Source organism: Chelonoidis abingdonii, chromosome 1, assembly GCF_003597395.2.
Source record: "Chelonoidis abingdonii isolate Lonesome George chromosome 1, CheloAbing_2.0, whole genome shotgun sequence".
Lineage (NCBI taxonomy): Eukaryota > Metazoa > Chordata > Testudines > Testudinidae > Chelonoidis > Chelonoidis abingdonii.
Genome location: NC_133769.1, coordinates 128,889,100 through 128,908,224, shown reverse-complemented (window position 1 = coordinate 128,908,224; position 19,125 = coordinate 128,889,100). Strand labels below are relative to the sequence as shown.

The 19,125-nt window shown below is 40.5% G+C and overlaps 1 protein-coding gene across 1 annotated transcript in view; it reads left to right on the top strand.

Annotated features, from left to right (window-relative positions):
• The window catches only part of ITPR2 (inositol 1,4,5-trisphosphate receptor type 2), a 357,167-nt gene that overhangs the window by 316,331 nt on the left and 21,711 nt on the right, over window positions 1-19,125 (top strand). The window contains exons 51-55 of the mRNA XM_032767262.2: window positions 941-1,136; window positions 3,073-3,165; window positions 6,651-6,781; window positions 7,933-8,098; window positions 9,311-9,471. Of these exons, the coding sequence (XP_032623153.1) occupies window positions 941-1,136; window positions 3,073-3,165; window positions 6,651-6,781; window positions 7,933-8,098; window positions 9,311-9,471 (747 nt within the window). The remainder of the gene's footprint in view (window positions 1-940; window positions 1,137-3,072; window positions 3,166-6,650; window positions 6,782-7,932; window positions 8,099-9,310; window positions 9,472-19,125) is intronic.

The following is a 19,125-nucleotide window of genomic DNA, read 5'->3' as shown; positions in this document are numbered from 1 at the left end:
CTTATTTTTGTTCCTAATTTTATGCTTCGTATATTATGGCATGAATGGTAATTTTTTTCCTTTTTTCCCTCTATTATTAATCCTCTCATGGGTGTGGATTTTAGATCTCATGAATTATGACTAATGCCTTCTAATGTGGACAATTCTGATAAATCATTGTGTCATCTCATAGCTGTAATCTGTGTATTTTGGAGTTGAAATACATATATTGAAGATAAGACCCAAAGAATTATAGAACACTAATACAAACCAGAATTACAAAAGAAAAAAGCTATAGTTTCTTTAAATGAATTCATCATCATTAATTGTTATGTTTAGGAACTTGACATTGAATTTTTTTTTATCTTTATGTATATTCCCCTTAAAGTTAAATCCTAGAAACACAGGTTATGCTACACAAATAATACGAATTTTACATTTTCATAAAGTACAGCCTGCTGCCATATGTGTAACTTTAAATACCAAAGTAGCCCCATCAGCTCAATGGACTTTAGGTTATTCACGTGCATGTTTGCAGAATCAGGGACTTAACTGTATTTATACAGTAGATGGGCCCAAAATGCAAAATTTTAAATCTAGATCTGGACTCTTCTGCATACCGTGGGGACATTGGGATCTGGGATTTTGGTTTAGTCCATTATACATGTAGGGGAAAACTAATAAGTTTGGATCCTGTTTCTGAATGTTATTGAAGTCTGGATCAGCCCATATCTCATGTATAGTATTCCTCTTAAGTTGGTTGTACAGTAATGTGTGTTAATAGAGTTTATCATATGCCAAATTCTGGCCTTTGCCCACTGATATCAGTGGGAATTGTATGTGCCCGTATCTGATGTCAGGATTTGGCCTAGGTGTATTTCCTGAGTTGAGGGGGTGTTCCCAACTAGCATCTGCATATTGTCATCTTTATTCAGATTTTCCTGTATTATATTTTTTCTAGCTGTTTGATTTGGTGTACAGAGAGGAGACTTTGCTCAATGTCATAAAAAGTGTTACCCGAAATGGCCGCTCCATTATCCTTACTGCAGTGCTAGCTCTCATCCTGGTCTACCTCTTCTCCATCGTTGGGTTCCTGTTCTTGAAGGATGACTTCATCATGGAGGTGGACCGGTTGAAAAACAGAACACCTATTGCAGGTATTGCTTTTACCTCAAATTATCATCATCCTGCTGAAATTTAGCATTTCTATGAGGATAATTCTGCTCCCTTTAAAGTCAATCTGAGGGTTTTTCCATTGACTCCAATGGGAACAGAATCAGTGCCAATAGGGCTCGTTAATAGATTAACTCTAGTAGGTAAAATTATTCTCCATAGGTTTGTTTTGGACTTAGGCTCATCTTTTGAAATATCACTAAAATATCACAAGTTAATTCATTTACTTTTTTCCCATTCCAATTCACGTTGGAATTTTAAAGAAACATTACATTACATACTTCACTATTGTTCAAGAAGAGTAAGTTTTATAGCAAGTTAAATATAGCTTTTTAATGCATCTTGTACACAGAATGTATTGTTTTATGCGTGTTGCCCTATGTATATGTCTACTAAATCTGTTAAAATTGTATGACTGATTTTTTATTTTTTTTAAATCCAGGTGGCAATTTATTGTTAATCTACACCTCATGTATGGAACTTTCATAGAACTTCTGTTAAATACACTGCAAGTTCTATACACAGACTTTAAGGATAAAATCCTGGCCCTACTAAAATCATGGAGTCAAAATTTTACCCTTAGATCAAACAATATGGGTTTGCAATTAATTCCTTTAGGGGCTGATCCTTGAATGTGCTGAGCACCTGATACCTAACAAAAGGCACTTGGCACCTAGCAGTATCTAGTCAATCCTGCACATGCTCTGTACACTATCCAAACATTCATAACTTTGTTGTTTCAAAACTAAATGTATTCAAATAAGGCAAAGCTCATTCGGGATAATGAGCATACCAAGGGAGAAGTATTGATAAAGCCATTTTGGAGCTATCTGACATTTCTTAACTACACCTTGTTTTCCATATTTGGATCACTTGAAAAGGTTGAGTTGGTTTGTATGCAACTTAAAAAACCAATAACTTCCAGGCCGAGATCAAGAACTTGAAATTTAATTTCAGAAAATTCCTGTGACTGCTGTTGAAGACAAGATACCTGACTATATGAACCACTGGTCTGATCCAGAGTGGCAATCCCTATGTTTTTGTGTTCCCCTTGTTGGGTTCTCTGGAGATTGTGTGGCTTGTTGTGTTCTTGCTAGCATTCATACATGAGAATCTAGTCAAGAAAATATATGGATGGTATTAGATGATGTCATGTTAGCAGAATATTGTATTCATTTAAAATGTTAGCTTAACACTCCTCAGATGGGAAAAAGTCAGAATGAATCCATTTTCACTGCTTAAACAGCCTACTATACTTTGGACTATTATTTGGAATGAATGATTTTTGCCATCATTTTTGCTCCTTAAACTTTTTGAAAAACTGATTAGAAATGCAGTAAATTGTCTGCAATGCACATGGTGAAATTGGTGTTTGATAAAATCAGGTTGATGTACACATTTACCCACTTTGGGAATGTTAAATTAGTGTTTTACTCAAACCCATACATATTTACAAATGAGTACCAAATTGCGTTTTTATCCTTGAAAACTCCTAAATATTCTAGATTCATGAAGACTATCAGCTCAGTGTCAGCCTTTGTGAATAATTTATCTGATGGTTTTAAAACTGACATTTTCATATCTGACCGTTGTTTGAATACATTTTGTTCCAATCAGAAGTAGCAGCATTTGATGTAGATTCATTAATTTACGGAAATGTAATGGTGGAATAGCTGTGATGTACTGTAACTGTAATATAGTGTGTAATTCTTCCTTGAGATAGTTTTGAGCTGTTCACTGCAGAAAGAAAGCATTCAGCATGATCTAATTTGTTCTTCTTGATTTTTTTTTTTAATAAATCAAGAATTCATTTCAAGAAATTTGTGATTTTAAACTTTGTGTCAATGCGCTTGGTATGTCTAATAGATGTATTTTACAGCGTATGCCTCTTGGTCAATCTCCTGCTTTTCATTTTGTCAGGTATTGGTGAAGTTCCTACCACAACTCTAACGTCCATGATGGAAACATGTGCAAAAGAAAATTGCTCTACTGCCCTACCTATTACCAACCCAGGTTAGTACAAAAGCCCCCCGCCGCCGCCCCCCCCATGGTGATAAATTTAAAGAAGTAGTGTTTGTAACTTACAACTACACAGGAGAGGTTTTTCTTGTCAGGAAAAGTGACTATCGTTATTCCAAGTCAGAAGTGGCCACATTTTTCTACACTGAGAGCTGTGCGGGCAACTTGCCTAGAGTGTGAGTGCTTCCCACACCTAATTTCCAAATACATGGACGTTTATTTGTTACCAAAATCAAATTTTGAATCTTAATACTGACGTTTACAAATATCTTCCTTCTAGCTGAGTTCATGGATCACAAAAGCCAGCAGCTGATCAGCTTTATCCTTACCTTTAGTGAGAAAGCAGCTGTTAGCTCCATTTTAGGATCTCATAAGTTGGTCTTAGGAAGGCAGCATATGGCACTGAATGTCTGGATACACTTTGTCTGCAGTCCTCATCTCAGATGTAATTCAGCTTGAAAAGCTAAGTTAAAGGGACATTGTCAGCATGAAATCTAGTCAATTAAAAAAAAAAAAAACACTTTAAAAGTAGTTTCACATACTATAGTCCTCCACTACTAATGCGCATTAAGTGACTTTTAGTAAGTATGTTTTTATCTCTCCTGTTGCTGAGAGATAAAAACAACTGGGGAAACTAACTATAGAGGGGAAATAGTGAACTAGTTTGCTTATGAGAATGTCATGTGAGATTGTGACAAAAGCCTTACTAAAAATCAAGATATTAAGTATATTGCTTCCCCCCTATTCATAAGGCCAGTAACCATGTGAAAGGAGGACATGAAGTTGGCTATAACTAGGTGCTTACAAATTATTTAATTTGTTCCAATATCTTTCCAGGTATCAAAGTTAGGCTGGTGGGTCTGTTATTCCCCAAATCCTCCTCCTTCCTCCTTTTTAAAGATACTATGGTACTTTTTAAAGGTACTATGTTTGCCCTTCTCCAGTTCTTGGGGACCTCACCCCGTGGCCCATGTGTTCCTGAAAATGATTGCTAATGGCTCCAAGATTGCTTCAGCTAATTCCTTAAACACCCATGATGAATTTCACCAGGCGCTGCTCACTTGAGTAAATCTAACTTGAACCTGTTCTTCCCTATTCTGGCTTGCATTCATTCCTCCTTGCTGTTAATATTCATTGTGTTAAGCAGTAGTCACCATTAACCTTTTTAGTGAAGACTGAAGCAAAATAGGCATTAAACACCTCAGCCTTCTTGATATCTGTTATTAGTTCTCCTTCCCCATTAAGAAGTAGACCTGCACTTTCCTTTGTCTCTCTTGCTCCTACTGTATTATAGATCCTCTTCCTATTGCCTTATGTTCCTGGCTAGATGTGACCCATTTTGTGCCTTAGCCTTTGATTTTCTCCCTATCTGTTTGTGCTGTTCTTTTCTACTCAGCCTTAGCAACCTCTCTCTGTTTCCACTTTCTGTAGGATTCAATTTTAATCTTCAGGTCATTAAAGAGCTTCTGATGGAGCCATATTGGTCTCTAACTGTTCTTCCTATCTTTCCTTCATATTGGGATAGCTTGCTGCTGTGCCTTTAATATTGGCCCCTTGAGAGTGGCAGCTCTCCTGAACTCCTTGTTCCCTTCGTTTTAATTCCCATAGGATCTTACCTACCACTTCTCTGATATTATACTATTATCATCACATCTGATAGTGTATTATTATTACACTTTAGGAGGGAAGATTGACAAATATCTATACCGATAGTGTATTAGTGCCATAAGTCTTTGGGTTCAGGGACTTACCATCCATTGCTTTGCCTTTCATTCTGCTAACCTTTATTTAAATCAATATTGATGTAAGGCATTATCCATAATGTGAACAAAGGGTTTTCAGTCAATTTAAAGAGATCTCAGAGCCTAAAGTGTGGCGCCTTCACTGTAATTTCTTACGTATACCGTTTCAGTTAACCAGGAAAGCGGAAAATTGACATTTATTAAACTGTGTTATTTCTGAAAGCCCCACACACTTAAAATCAGCACATGGGAGAAACGCTGACCTTATGGAAGGCAGGCACACAGCATGAGCAGGCAGGGCCGGTGGAAGGATGTTCTGCACCCTAGGCGAAACTTCCACCTTGTGCCCTCCCCACCCAGTGTTCCCACCCTGAGGCACCCCCCCCTTGAGGCAAATCCCCACCCTCCGCTCTGAGGCGCCCCCCTTGCTGCCCCACCCTCTGCCCTGAGGCACCCCTCCCCCTGCTCCAGCTCATCCCTGCTCCATTCACGAGCACCCCAAGCACACCGTGGCCACTTCACTTCTCCCGCCTCCCAGGCTTGCGGCACCTAAGCTGATTGGCACCGCAAGCCTGGGAGGCGGGAGAATTGAAGCGGCCACGGCATGCTTGGGAAAGAGGCGGGGCACAGGTGAGCTGGGGCGGGGAGTTCCCCTGCGTGCTGCCCCCCCCCCCCTTACTTGCTGCAGGCGGCCCTCCCCGTGCTCCCCTGCCCCAGCTCCCTCCGTCTAAATGCCAGCGGTGACCGGGGCGGCTGAAGATCTGGCCGCCGCAGTCGCTGCTGAAGAAAATGGCGCCTCCCAAATGCCAGCATCCGGCGGTCGCCTACATGGTTGCACCAGCCCTGTGAGCAAGTGCATCCCAAAGAAAGAAGGAAGACTAGAGGCAGGAGACAGGCCAGCCATGATTCTATTCCATCTGCGCCAGTCACCACAGCACACTGTCTTCTTTGAAAGCTGATCGTGCTGCCACTGCAGCATGGGAATCTCAGGAGGAATTCTGACTGTCGGTCAGGATTCCTATGACAATACAACCCCCCTCCGCCCCCGCTGTGCACACTCATGCATAAGGCCCAACCTACTTCTATGTAGCTTGGCCACAATGACTCGACAATCCTCTGGCATACATAGGAATAGAACCCAGATTTCCAGGCCTATATTGCCCAATCCATACTTTGAGGTCAGTGGATGTCCTTCATTTACTTCAGTGGGCGTGATCTTAGTTCTTTGCCCTAACCCCGATCACTGCTAGAATGAGTCACACATAAGCCAGCCACTATTTAATAGCTGGAAATGATAGCATGACTTGGTTTATACGAGCGTATGTAGGGATATGATTTCACAGGAGACAAACTTTTGAATGTACCTCTAATTCCCATACATCACTTCTCTCTCTGTCAGCTATGCACTTAGGGGTCCACTGAAGCCAGTGGGAGTACTCGCATGAGTAAAGAGTATTCTCATGAATAAAGCTTGCAGACTTGGGCTATTAGCGGAGTTACCTGTGGGAGAACAAATAAGGATTCTCACCACCTCTCAGTCAGATTAAGTGTATTGCTCTGAAAAAAGCTATAATGTTGTGGCTTCAAAATTGATAGGGATGATAAATAATTACAGATGTAGAAGGATGAAAGGGAAATTACTGTAGCAGTCACTTTTTCTAATAGAGTGTCTATTGCTGTATTGGAAGTGATCAGTTGATGCTTTGGTTTACAAGCCTTTCTTTGTTGTGGCTGTAGGTGAGGAAGAAAAGGAGAATGGAATTGAGAGGACCTGTGACACCCTGCTCATGTGCATCGTTACAGTATTAAACCAAGGCCTGAGAAATGGCGGTGGTGTGGGGGATGTGCTAAGAAAGCCTTCCAAAGACGTAAGCATTTGTCTAACAGAATGCAAGTATATTTTCTCATGCGCCTCGTGAGCTCTGGAATCAACTTTTACAGGATATAGGAAATATTTTTATCTAGTCGGCTCAAATGTCACTCAGATGACTTATCAAATGTAATTTTAACATACCAGATGGAATGCTCAATGAGGAGAGCAAAAGCTCAATACAGTGATTTTACATGAAGAAAGGAACTCCAGGTGCTAGTTACCTTTCTGGAAGCATATTATAACCTTCCAAGCAGTGCTAAGAAGTGTTGCCAGATTGGATCAGTTTTCCATTACAGTAGGAATCAAATGCAAACCTCTTGAATGGGGTTGATTGATGCATATATGTCAAGACTCTTGGGTATAGTGTATCAGGTTTATGGTTAACTGAGATTTAGTCTAGCATCTGCAATAGATCCTATTTACTCATATCAAGCAACATACTCTGCTAACAAAGGCAAAAAAGATTTTCAAATACACCAATAAACTTCCAAAAGTTAAAAAAGCAAAGGGGACTTGCTTTTGTTTTGATGCAATACATTTAAAATAAAATTAATAGCTTCAACAAAATGACATTTTAGTTCAGAATGCACAGTATGTGCAAGGACACCATAGCAGCCCTGTGGTTGATGTGCTGCACTGCAAAGCTCAGGTCTAAGTTCACAAGTATGTTCTCTTGCTAACCAAACAGCAAGGGATGACAAGCGCTACAGCGATAGAGCACATCAGCTCTGGGGGGGAAAGAGCTCCTTGTGGTGTTAATAGTAACCTAGGTCCTGATTCATAGTCCACTGGAGTCACTGCCTTGAATGGGCAAAGGGCAGTGGTTCTCTTAAGAGTCCAATCCAGCCTTGCTCAGAAGGAACATTACTGCAACATGGAACCAGGGAACGTTGGCAGCAATAGAGAACTACAGAAAATCCAGAGGGGATAAAAGCATATAGAGCCGAATCCTACTTACTCTGCTCACGTGAGTAACCCCTTTGGCTTCAATTAGACTGCTGATATGAGTAAGGTGTGCCGGGTTTGGCCTAAGACATGCATCTGTGCCTTGCTTTACTGTAGTTAATGTTCTGAAAAAGTACCTGGTGGTTTAATATTTTAGTTGTGTGCTATTTTTATATCTCACAAACCTTCTTATTGTTTCAGGAGCCCTTGTTTGCTGCCCGAGTTGTTTATGATCTTCTGTTTTATTTCATCGTCATAATTATTGTTCTGAACCTCATCTTTGGAGTCATCATTGATACATTTGCTGACCTTAGGAGTGAAAAACAGAAGAAAGAGGAAATCTTAAAGACGACCTGTTTTATTTGTGGTAGGTGCTATTGAGCTACAGTGGCATTTGGTGGGGAAAGCAATAAAACAGAATACTGCTCCCTAAATGAGAGTGAGTCTGAAGGGCAGTCATCCCTTGAAAAGTAACTGTAAAAATAATGGAGTGGGATTCTACATTTTTTCCTTCCTGGCAGCAGTTTACAAGTCAAAAGATGACTTTTCTAACAACTGGCTCTGTGAGTTCCACTTGGGATCTGAGAGCCAAGCTGTATTCATCCCACAGTTTGCACCGTCACCAATAATGAAGGCTCTGCAGTTGGAGCACAGCTATTGATTTTGTTGAATAGCTAAGCAGATAAAAATACAACACTCTCTTCTGTAGCGGTACAGGCTCCACAACGTTAATTATAGCACAGCCTGTCCACCTGATAAGGAGATGTGACTCTGAAGAGACACAGGAGCAGATAAATTGAATAAGAGGTGTCATTACATAGAACTTTTCTGACTACGGTTCGCCCTTGCTGGTGCAGAGAGATGCAAATCACGCCTCCCCATTCTAAGAAGGGACCCTATACCCACTGGAAGATTTCACTTGGAGGAAGCTTTAATCTCTGCTCAGGTCTCCATAGGAGAGCAGATTGGAGAAATTGTAATAGTTTAAATAATTCCGTGCATCCGTGTCCTCCCTGGCCGTGACACTCAGCCATAGTTTTTAAGCCATTGCACAAGTGGTTACAACGAACAGTTTTTCTCATGACTTGAGCCTCAATCCTGCAAAGACTTGCGCACGTTTAACTTTAAGCACAAGCAGTCCCCCTGAAGCTTCAGCAGGGCTATTCATATGCTTAAAACTAAGCATGTTCATAAATCTGCGCAAGATCAGGCCCTATGTGGCAATACTACATGTTAACTTGCACAGCTCATATCTGTAGTCTATTTTTTGCAGGATCAGAGCCAAAGCTTGTAAAGCACTTTTTATAGTGCCTTCTGTCCTGAGGTATATAAGTGTTAGATATTTAATTATACTGTTGTTGTTAAGAGGGAATATAATGAAAGAATAAATATGGGGCTGAAATAATTTTGCCAGAAATGCTTTAGTGGCCAGAGGTCTTGCATAGCAGTCACTGTTTGTAATTATAGCTTTTAAATTAACATCCTTTCTGTGACATTTTTCAGAGTTTATTTTTACACTGGCAATGAAGATAAATGTTGATCAGGTGGAATATCACGTTATGTTTTGTGTGTCTTGCAGGACTAGAGAGAGACAAGTTTGACAATAAGACCGTTTCATTTGAGGAGCACATAAAGTCAGAACACAACATGTGGCATTATTTGTACTTTATCGTTCTGGTCAAAGTGAAAGACCCAACCGAATACACTGGTCCTGAAAGTTATGTGGCTCAAATGATTGTGGTGAGTCATGTGCATGAGCTGTGCTTTATGCAGTTGAAAGATGTTCCTTGCAGATATAGCAGGGATGGTTTTTTTCCTTAACAATGAGAAGCTTTGATCTCTATTTTTAAAGACATTTTTATTTGTCTGCGATGGACTGTAGCAAAGCCCAATCTCAATCATAATGAACAAGATAAAAGCTACAGTCTTTACATTGGCTCTCCTGCTCTGTGGGTTCCCCTCATTAGCCAAATCAGCCCAAAGAGCATGGATCAGAACATCTGCTACTGCTCCTTTGTCCAGGATCACTGGGCTGCTGTCCAGCAAAATAACCCCTGCTGAGTAACAGAATACAGAGTCAGCACTAAAAACTAGCTCTCTTTCTCCTACTCCTCCACTGAACTATTAAAAAGACCAAGAAGAGCTGCTGTGGTGATCAGAAAAGCTGGAGGATGTCCTTTGTGATGGCTGCACCAGTTTAGATTCCCAGGAAATTACATTCCTGCAGTTGCCTGAGAGCCTAGGGGAAGCCATTTGAGGGAGAGATGGCAATGTTGCCATGGCCACCCTCCTTCCGGAGGTTTCTACTGGGGAAAGTAGATTTCACTCATAGTCAGGAATCTAGACCAGCCCCACCAGAGATGGCTGTTCAGGAGATATGCCAAATTGGCACAGCCCCTAGCTCTCCCTTCCAGATTTCCACTCTTGGCGTCTTCCACTAGGATCTATGGTAGCAGAAGCTGATTTATGAATATGATCAAGGATTGGTATATTTATATCTCAGAAAAGGATGTAGGCAAGAGTGTACCAGGTCCTGTGTGCATTTTTCATTCTCTAGAGCACCATTTCTTCTGATGACTGGCTGATCTTTTATTGTTGTTCAAGCCTTTAATAAAATATATTGTTCATTCTCACTAGCTGACTTTACTTGCTATTTTAGTCCACAAATCACTTAAGTACCTGCTTAATTTTAAATGTGAGAGTAGTTTCTTTGACTCAAGTGCTTAAAGTTAAGCAGGTGCTTAAGTGCTTTGCTGGAATGGAGTCTTGTTGAATATGAGACATGTAATGGTGTCCTGAGATGATACGGCATGCATGGGGCAGGGACAGAAAAGCAGCCATGTACACAGGAATTTCAAATTGTCTGCGACATCCCCAGTCTCTGACTATGAATGCTGCAAGGAAATATTGAATCTGCACTTTCCAATAGGGTGGAAAGAACAGAAAATCAGAGTAAAACTGTGTGTGCTGCTCTATGTGGCTAAATCATGTGAGCATAGTGGCAGAAGCGTTTAAAAGTTACTCTTTGATCTGTTTCCACTTTATCGCACTACAAGTCAGTACTTAAAATCCATGGACTGACAAAATTACAGGTTAGAGAGTTCTCTCCTGTGCAATTTCCTCTCTCCCCCTCCAACAATTTTTCATTTTTAAACTTTGGAAGTATGTTAAATTAATATTTATTCCAATGTGTATATTGATATTCATAGTACATGTTAATCCTCTGCTGCCAGCAGTTGGATTTTCCCAGAGCAATGCACTAATGTATTTTACATTAGCCCTAATGGCGGGTGCTCCAGACTCTCATCTCTAAAATATAAACAAACGCATCAAACTACCTTTTAACCTCAAGTGCTGAATTGATCAGTTTGAAAATCCCACTCCTGTGCTGAGAAGCAGAGGGCTTAGCTTGTGGAGGAGTTGGAGTTTGTCCGGGGGTGGGGGAGGCGGGGGGGGGGGAGGTTTGAATGGAGAAGTATTGTTTGTTTTTCTTAGGGGTATTTAAAAGCAATCCTGACTTCAGGGTAAGGAGGCTGTCTCATGCAAATGTCTATGTACTGCTGACAATGGGAGAGTGATAACTGTAGGCCACGATTCTCTCCATGTTCATTGAAATTCAATTTCACTGGAAATGTTTTGGCCAGTTCCAGTTAAAATGTCAAGATCTATGCAGCCACTCCAGTGGCTCTTGCTGTGGAGGGAAATACAAGGGCTGTTCAAATGGACATGCAGCATTGGAGGGAGAAGTTCTGTGCCTCAGCACCATCAAGTTGCCAGGCACCCAGTCCAGCTAATTCAGTTGGTGCTGAGGAACTGATCCATCACCCTCCTGGACCATGTCACAGTTTTCCATTTACAAACAAACAGTCAGATGGTGATTTTTTGGACAGCTTCAGTAGCTGTGTAAAACAGAGAGGGATACGAACATAGTTATTAGCTGTGGAATGGGATGAACCAAAACCCTGAGTCCTCACACTGTTGAACTTTGAGAGATTATCTCCATAGTTTGGGCCTCAGGCTGATCTCTAAATGTCTAGGACTCAGACCATTCAGTGAATGCTTAGGGTTAATGGAGCTCAGCTTCAAGTATCCTTCCTCCTCCCCCCACCTCCCAGCAGGTATGGAACAGCTAGGTATTATTTATTAATTTAAACAGCACTGGAAACATTTGTATATTTCCCCCCACTGATTGTGCAATACCACATTTCTGGCTGTGCTTGGACCAGAAAATATGATTGGTGTATCTTAATCTATGTGGTGACTGTCTTTCTTCTGTGTCAGTTGTCCAGTGCACTAGCTGTTGTGGGGTCTGGTTAGAGTATTGAGTATATACTTAGAAGTAAAGACTAGATGTGGTGGTGGTTTTTATAATTTGATGGTAAAAACTTGCACTAGGCTAAAGTTTGGCAAACATGTCAGGAAAGAAGGGAAGTGTTTTTCCCATGGCATTTAGCTTCATTTTCCCAATTTCTTAGTTAAAATGATAAAGCTATAGCTTGTCTAGTGCTGTTCTATACTCCTGTTAACTTAAAGCACAGGCTTGTAAGACTATTGCACAAGTAATGCACATGAAGATTAAAGCTTAAATTTCCATTCCTTTGGACATAAACTGCATCCCTGAAACTTGGACCCACATTTTGGGACCTGCAAATAAAGTGGATGCAAAAGTTTGCTGCAGTAGCCATTACATTCATTCCTAGCAATCAGGTAGATGTGAATTAAGCTACTTCATAGTTGTGGGATTAAACAAATGCAGACAAATTGTGCCCACAAAGTGGGAGACTAAAGTTTCTAAAGCTAGCCCTAAAAGTTCTGTTCTGCAGCTGCACTGGCCACCCTTTGTAACAAGTCTCATAATGGTTTTTACTAACTTCTCACTACGTCATAATATAATTAGATGGTATAATTATGTAGTTATTGCTCATTTACACAAATTATGTAATGAATGTTGTTAATGTAATTAGATAATTCCACAATCAGCTAAATACTGTGCTGGAGATGCTCAAAAGCACAGGCAAGGAATGTTGGATTAGGCCACCCACCTGAAGTAAGGGAATCCACAGTGAAAGATTATAAGCCCTATCCTGCTCCCCTTGAAGCCAGTGGGAGTTTAAGCTCCTTGTAGCTAGCTGTAATGGAATACTGCTGTAAAATATCCCATTTCAGCTTGGTGTTCATTCTCCTAATTCTTCTCATGGACTTAATACCATTATGATTTTCCCCCCAGGCTTGTGCTTTGACACTTTTGTTGCCAGAAGTGCAAAGCTATATGTAATATAAAAGCCAATGAAAAATAAGAGAGCAAATTTTGGGGAGTTCTCAGAACACGTCACATCAAACATCCCACATATCCTTCTACAAAAGCCCTGCCTCCCCTGTCTTTAAGGTTGAGTTATAGTACTGTCACCTCCTCCGAGTAGGTGTTAGCTGAGCAATGGCAGTGTACTCCTGTTAGGCATGCAGCAATTCTCCAAAAAGGGCTGTAGTTTTAAAGTTTAATGTGCAGACACCCACTCTGTATCGTTAGATGAGGTATGATACAGAGCTATCAACCAGTGCAGTAAACCTATAGGCAAGGTGAAACAAGGACCCAAAATGTGTCACTTTTGCACAAGTCAAGAAACATGACTACAGTTTAATTTCAACACCTTAAATGTTGTGTTTATTGGTCAAAGCTACCCAACAAGATATTAAGATTTGTATTGGTTTTGGATGGGAAAGTCTCCCCCCCCCCCCACCAGAAATGATGAGGCAAAAATGGCAAATACCAACATTTTGATTTACTAACATAAAATGTTTTCAGATTGGCTATTCTTAATGGTCAAAAAGCATCTCACCAGTCAGTCATTTTCCTCACACTGCAGGTTCTGTAGCAGTAGATTGCATGTCTGTAGTTTGTACAGCATACAGGATCGATAATGTGAATTCCTACTGTAATATTTCTGCACTTGTAAGCTTTTTGTATATACAATGTAGCTAGAACCTAGTTTGCCTGCTAGAAAGTTTGTTTGTAATTGCCTATGCATGCACACACTACTAGCCTTTGGAATATTCTAGAAACCAGCCTTTTATTTCACTCACACTTGTGTACTGGTCAGTGTTAGCAGTAACAGTACTCACCTTCATATTATGAATATGCAAAAGCTATGAGAGAAGGAAGTGGCCTGACATGTAGTGAAGACAAAGTCACACCTCTGCCCTGAAGAGCATGTTAAAGCTCTTAATCAACAATATGACAAACTAATTTGACCCTGTATCACATCCAGGTGTGCTTATCAACATATCTAGTGGCTTGCATGTAGCAGCAGATTGAGAGGTGTACTTGATTGTGATGGAACATGGTGCTGCTTCAGTCCAGTCAAGAAATCTGGCATCAAAGAATATATGCTGACATGGCCAAGATGACCACATTGAAGCCTGGCAAGAAAGGGACAATCACAGGTGCAATCATTCCAGAAATTGTTTTCTACAGAGCCCTTTCTTTAGCAAGATGCAGAGGTGATATTTCAATAGCAGTTGTTCTTAGTCACCCAATAGGACTTGTGCATCTCATTATCCCTTAAGTATGGAGGAGAGGTACAGACAAGTTGAATTAGGGCATCAACTGGAAGAATCCGTGAGCAGTGTACAGCAGAGATGCCATGGCTGGAGACAAATTTCACACATTCAGTGAATTGACTGCTGAGTACTTGAGGCAGGTCCTGTAAGGATTTGACAAAGCCAATTTTGTAATCAGCCTCTTTGACAGATGTGAAAACTGCAGAAAGACAGTGCTGGATCTCAGGTTGGATGCAAGAAATATCAGCTGATTGGTAGATGCCCTGTGCCTCCATGGAAAGAGATTCTAAATGTGGCATCCAACAAGTAATCACTTATAAAATTCTTCTGTGAATATTTCATTCAAAAATGCATCTGAGCGTAGGAGCACAGCCAGAACAGACTTCAGCTTGCTGGAGGTTGCGCCAGTGGTGAAGTAGCTCAAGACTTCTACAGTACTCATGAGCATACAGACAAAGATTTTTCTGCATGCTGTATGTGCCAATATAGCTTTTGGTGTCAAAAGGAACCATAATAATTAGATCATCTAAGATACATATTTTGATCCTTGCTGTTCACGACTTCCCAAAAATGGAACACCCAACCCATGGATTAAACACAGATACCATTACCAGCACAATGGACAAGTCCCACTCCGTACCTGTGCATGCAGTTTGTGATGCACTCACTCCTGACTTTTGCAACATAGTTTGTGCTGTATGTGCATTAACAGGATGTGTCTGTCATCCCTATTTGGTATTGAGGAAAACACATCTGTTTGATGTCAAAAGAGAAGCAGCTTACCACTTCAGAGATCTTGCTAAGTTGGAAGAGAGTGACAGACAAGTCACTATTTCTGCAGCAAGGAATGTAGTAGCAGTGCTGTGTTAGCAGAGTGAGACACACTGCTTGAGCCTCAGTTTAGCCATCAAAAAAAGGACAAGTCACCAGCCCAAGTCCCTCCCATGTGAGGTCAGTTTGGAAGAACATGTCAAAAGTGTGTCTTGGCAAACAAAGAATGGGATGTCTTTGCACATAGGGGAAACTAGATATTGGATCACCATTGCAGCATGGATGGAAAAATGTTGATGAACCACTTCCTGTATTCTTCAAGGGCCCAATGGCATCTGAGCTTCTACAAGACCTTATTTATGTCTATACCAGTAAGGGTCACTAGACAATCAACTGTGTCTTTGTCAGAACAATTTTCCCTGCACAGAACTGCGTACATGCCAAGGCAATGAAGACTGATAACTCGTGCACACTGAGGCTGTAACGATGAACAATGCTGTTGACTAGAAATGTCATCAGCACTACTGCATTTCACTGCTGCCTATACACATTTATTGTGAAATGAAAATCTAACCTTTTAGATTGTGACCTCAAAGCATCACAAAAGAAATCTAGTTGTGTGTCTTGAAATAAGTCATTAAAAAAAACCTTTCAAATATTTGCATTCCTTTAACATGTTGGTATCATTGTTTATTCCCATTTCTATGGTAGCAGCACCGTGTGACAACTCTCCATCATACCTCATCTTAAAGTAGACAAAATAAGCTTTCAAATGATATGTGAGTGGGTAAAGAGGGTAGATTAAGTTGACCAAATTGGTGTTATCTGCTGCTCACCTGTGTCTTCAGGCTTCAAAAGTGCCCTCAGATACTGTTGCCATCAGAGAAGCTTGAGCCCCAAAGGCAGTTGTCAGGTGCTGCAGGGTGAACAAACTTCCCTTTAGAGGAAATAGTTACTGAAATAGAAAAAAATATGTTCCAAAAGCCAGAAGAATGGGGTTCTCAAGGTAAGCCACCATGGAAGAGAAGTAGTTGTGGAGAAAGGGAAGAGCTGCCCTTTCCTTCCCAAATAAAAGTATACTATAGTATATTAAAGGGGCTGCTTAGTTCATAGCCAGGAATAGTGGCCCTTCTGGGTTTAAAGTGTAACATCCATTGGGTAGTAATACTCAAAGCTTTGACTTCCAGGATTTCTGTACCCTGCTATCAATCACTTTTTGAATTCATGGGGCCGTAGTTGTCCTGTTAATTCTGTACACCACTCACTAGATTTTGACGCTCTGATTGCTAAACACAATCCAATGGAAGAGGCAGAGTCCTACATCTGAAACAGAGAAACTGCACAACAAACTCAGGTCTGAAAGACACTTTGGCTGGCTCAATATAAAAAAAAGCTGTGTTGTTCAATTCTCAAATATTAGTGCACCTCTAGGTTCCTGCTCCAGTAGCACATTGACTTTAATGGGATCATTCATTGCTGGATCAGGCCTAGGTTGGCTTTATGGGATACTAATAATGCATTTTACTTTGAAATCTGGCCTTCTTCCATAAAATTCAAAAAACCCCACAGATGTTATCAAAGCCTCAGTGGTAAGAGAATAAGACTTGTGTGTATATCAGAAAGCCATGCAACTTTTTGCTTAATTACTTTTTAATGATTGATAAGATGCATGCCAAATTGAGTAATTAGTTACCAAAGTAGTTATACCAAATAGCACAAAATCCTGGTGTTATATAAGATCTGAGGTCTCACTAACAGAGTAATTTCCAAGGAAATGCAGTGGGTTTTCATGAAATAGAAAATTAGGCAGATTTCTTTAATTGCTTAACTTATAGCTTGTTTTGAGCCTTACACAACAGGAAAAGAGAGTTAGCATACACAAACCCATGTCATAGAACCTAATAGAATCAGACCTGGGAGTAAAGTTATAGGATTTGTTTCATGTGGTCTGAGAGCAGGAGATCATTATATTTCTCTATTTCTGGACGGAGGCTGAGTGAAGCTCTCTCTCTTGGGGGGAAACTCATCAGGCACTGGACTTGAGCAGTTGCAATAGGTGGTCCCCACATGCAAAAAAAGGTATACTTGGCCCTATCTCCCCAGTTTAGCAGGATGTTATCCAGTTCAAGCATTGATCAAGAACAAGAGGCCACTCTTTAGGGGTGTTCCCCTACCTCGTACTAGACTCTTTCCCCCCCAAAAATAACTAGTCTGCTTTACTGTGCAGGGATCCTATCCTCCAAGATGCTAAGCATCTTCCACTTCCATCCAAGGTTCTTCAGTCACCCCACAAGTAGTTTGCTGACCTAGTGTTGAGACAGAACAGTTCTGCTTGACTCGATGATGAGTTGACTAGACATGGGCCCTTCAGAATATGATACAGGAGGGTAAATTAAGGGATTCCATAGGCTAAGTCTACCTCCAAACAAGCCTAGTTTTGGTGGCTAAAACTTATGCAAGTTATTTCCAGAAACCCAAAATTAGTTATTCACATGCTGTTGGAATTTAAGACAAAGGGCCTGTTCCCTTTGAAGTTAATACAGACTTTCACATTGATGTCAATGGAACCAGTATCCAATCAGGCTCACCTACAGATGTCATACTAATTTTTCTGCAAATAGCTTTTGCTTTACATGTACACACATCTCCCTTGCACCATGGCCCAGGCAAAAATCAAACCAAGAGTTTGTGTGTGGGGCGGGGGTTAAAAAACAAAGCCACTTCCTAGTAGAAAAGAGTTAGCCCTTTGCCTGCAGCTATAATGAACTCTTTAAAAACCAACAAGCCTGAGATTCCCCCACAGAGAATAGAAACAGTGATTTGACATAGCCCATGAACAACTCTTCTTTTTGGTCCAATTAACGGTAGAGTGGCACAGTTACAGGCTGTCTTATTTCCTCTACATTTGAAAGACTTGAAGGCCTAAAGGTGAAGTTAAGCTCCTTACAACCTGTTAGTGTTAGGCATTAAAGACTAGTTCTGCGATGAGAAATCCAGGAGAGCGTGCTGCTGATGCTCTTAGAGAGATCCTCTATTTGGGAACTCCCATCCCCTTCTCCCTACTCCTTCCCCCTAATCTGCCAGAGCCCAGGCAAGACCTTCCACATGTGGCAAAGCTCCTCTTCTTTAAGGCTGTTGAGGAGGACATAGGCTGAGGTGGGCATAGTTATGGGCAGAATTGTTTATCCCCTAAATCAGAATCAAAATATAGACATCCTGAGAGCTGGTTTGTCCGAGTTATCCTGAAGACCAGAGAGAGTAATACTTAGTGGTTTGGATCACGGCCCTGTGCTACTGCTATATTTTCAGAAGTTGGCACTAAACAAGATTACATCCTTTATTTTCCTCTGTTGTGGACAGAAAAATGTACAAAATCATCTCTCTGTTTAAGCTTACTGAATTTGAATAACTTGTGTCTCATTGCACCATTTATCAAGATCTGTATTATGAGTTGTGTGTCAGATTTTTCTATTTGGTTGCAAGGCTGGTTCATAAAATCACCCTCTCTCTCTCTCTCTCGTTTGGTGGATGTTTGTATGATAAAAAGCTAAGATTATATATCTTCCCTTTTATTAAAGATGATGTAGCATGTAGAAATCAGATTACCTGTAGAGAAAGAAATCAATCAGGTTGGCAATTGGTATCTGTGGGACAAAGTGTAAAATGTTTGTTGTGTACAATAGTTATTGCAAAAATTTGTTAAGATGGTTAAAAATGCTGTATCAAAAACAGGAACCTTTTTGTTCAATTTAAATGACAGTGATGTATTTTTCACATCATGAAGTCTAGCAATATTACTAGCACAGTCGGCTCAGAGGGCAGTTTGAGATAAAAGTATATATCAGATTGCAATTTGGATGCAGACAATAGAACCCACTACTGTCACCCTACAAAAGTCAGTTGATCAGGAATTGCATTACAGTTTTGAAAACTTGGTATTGTAGCTTGAAAGAGGCTCTAGAACAAAACAGGAAACTTTCAATGATATTTATTGAACCCCCTTTTTGTGTCCAGTATTTTATTTACATGGGATTAAGATTTTCCTGTTTCGAATTTCCTTGTCAT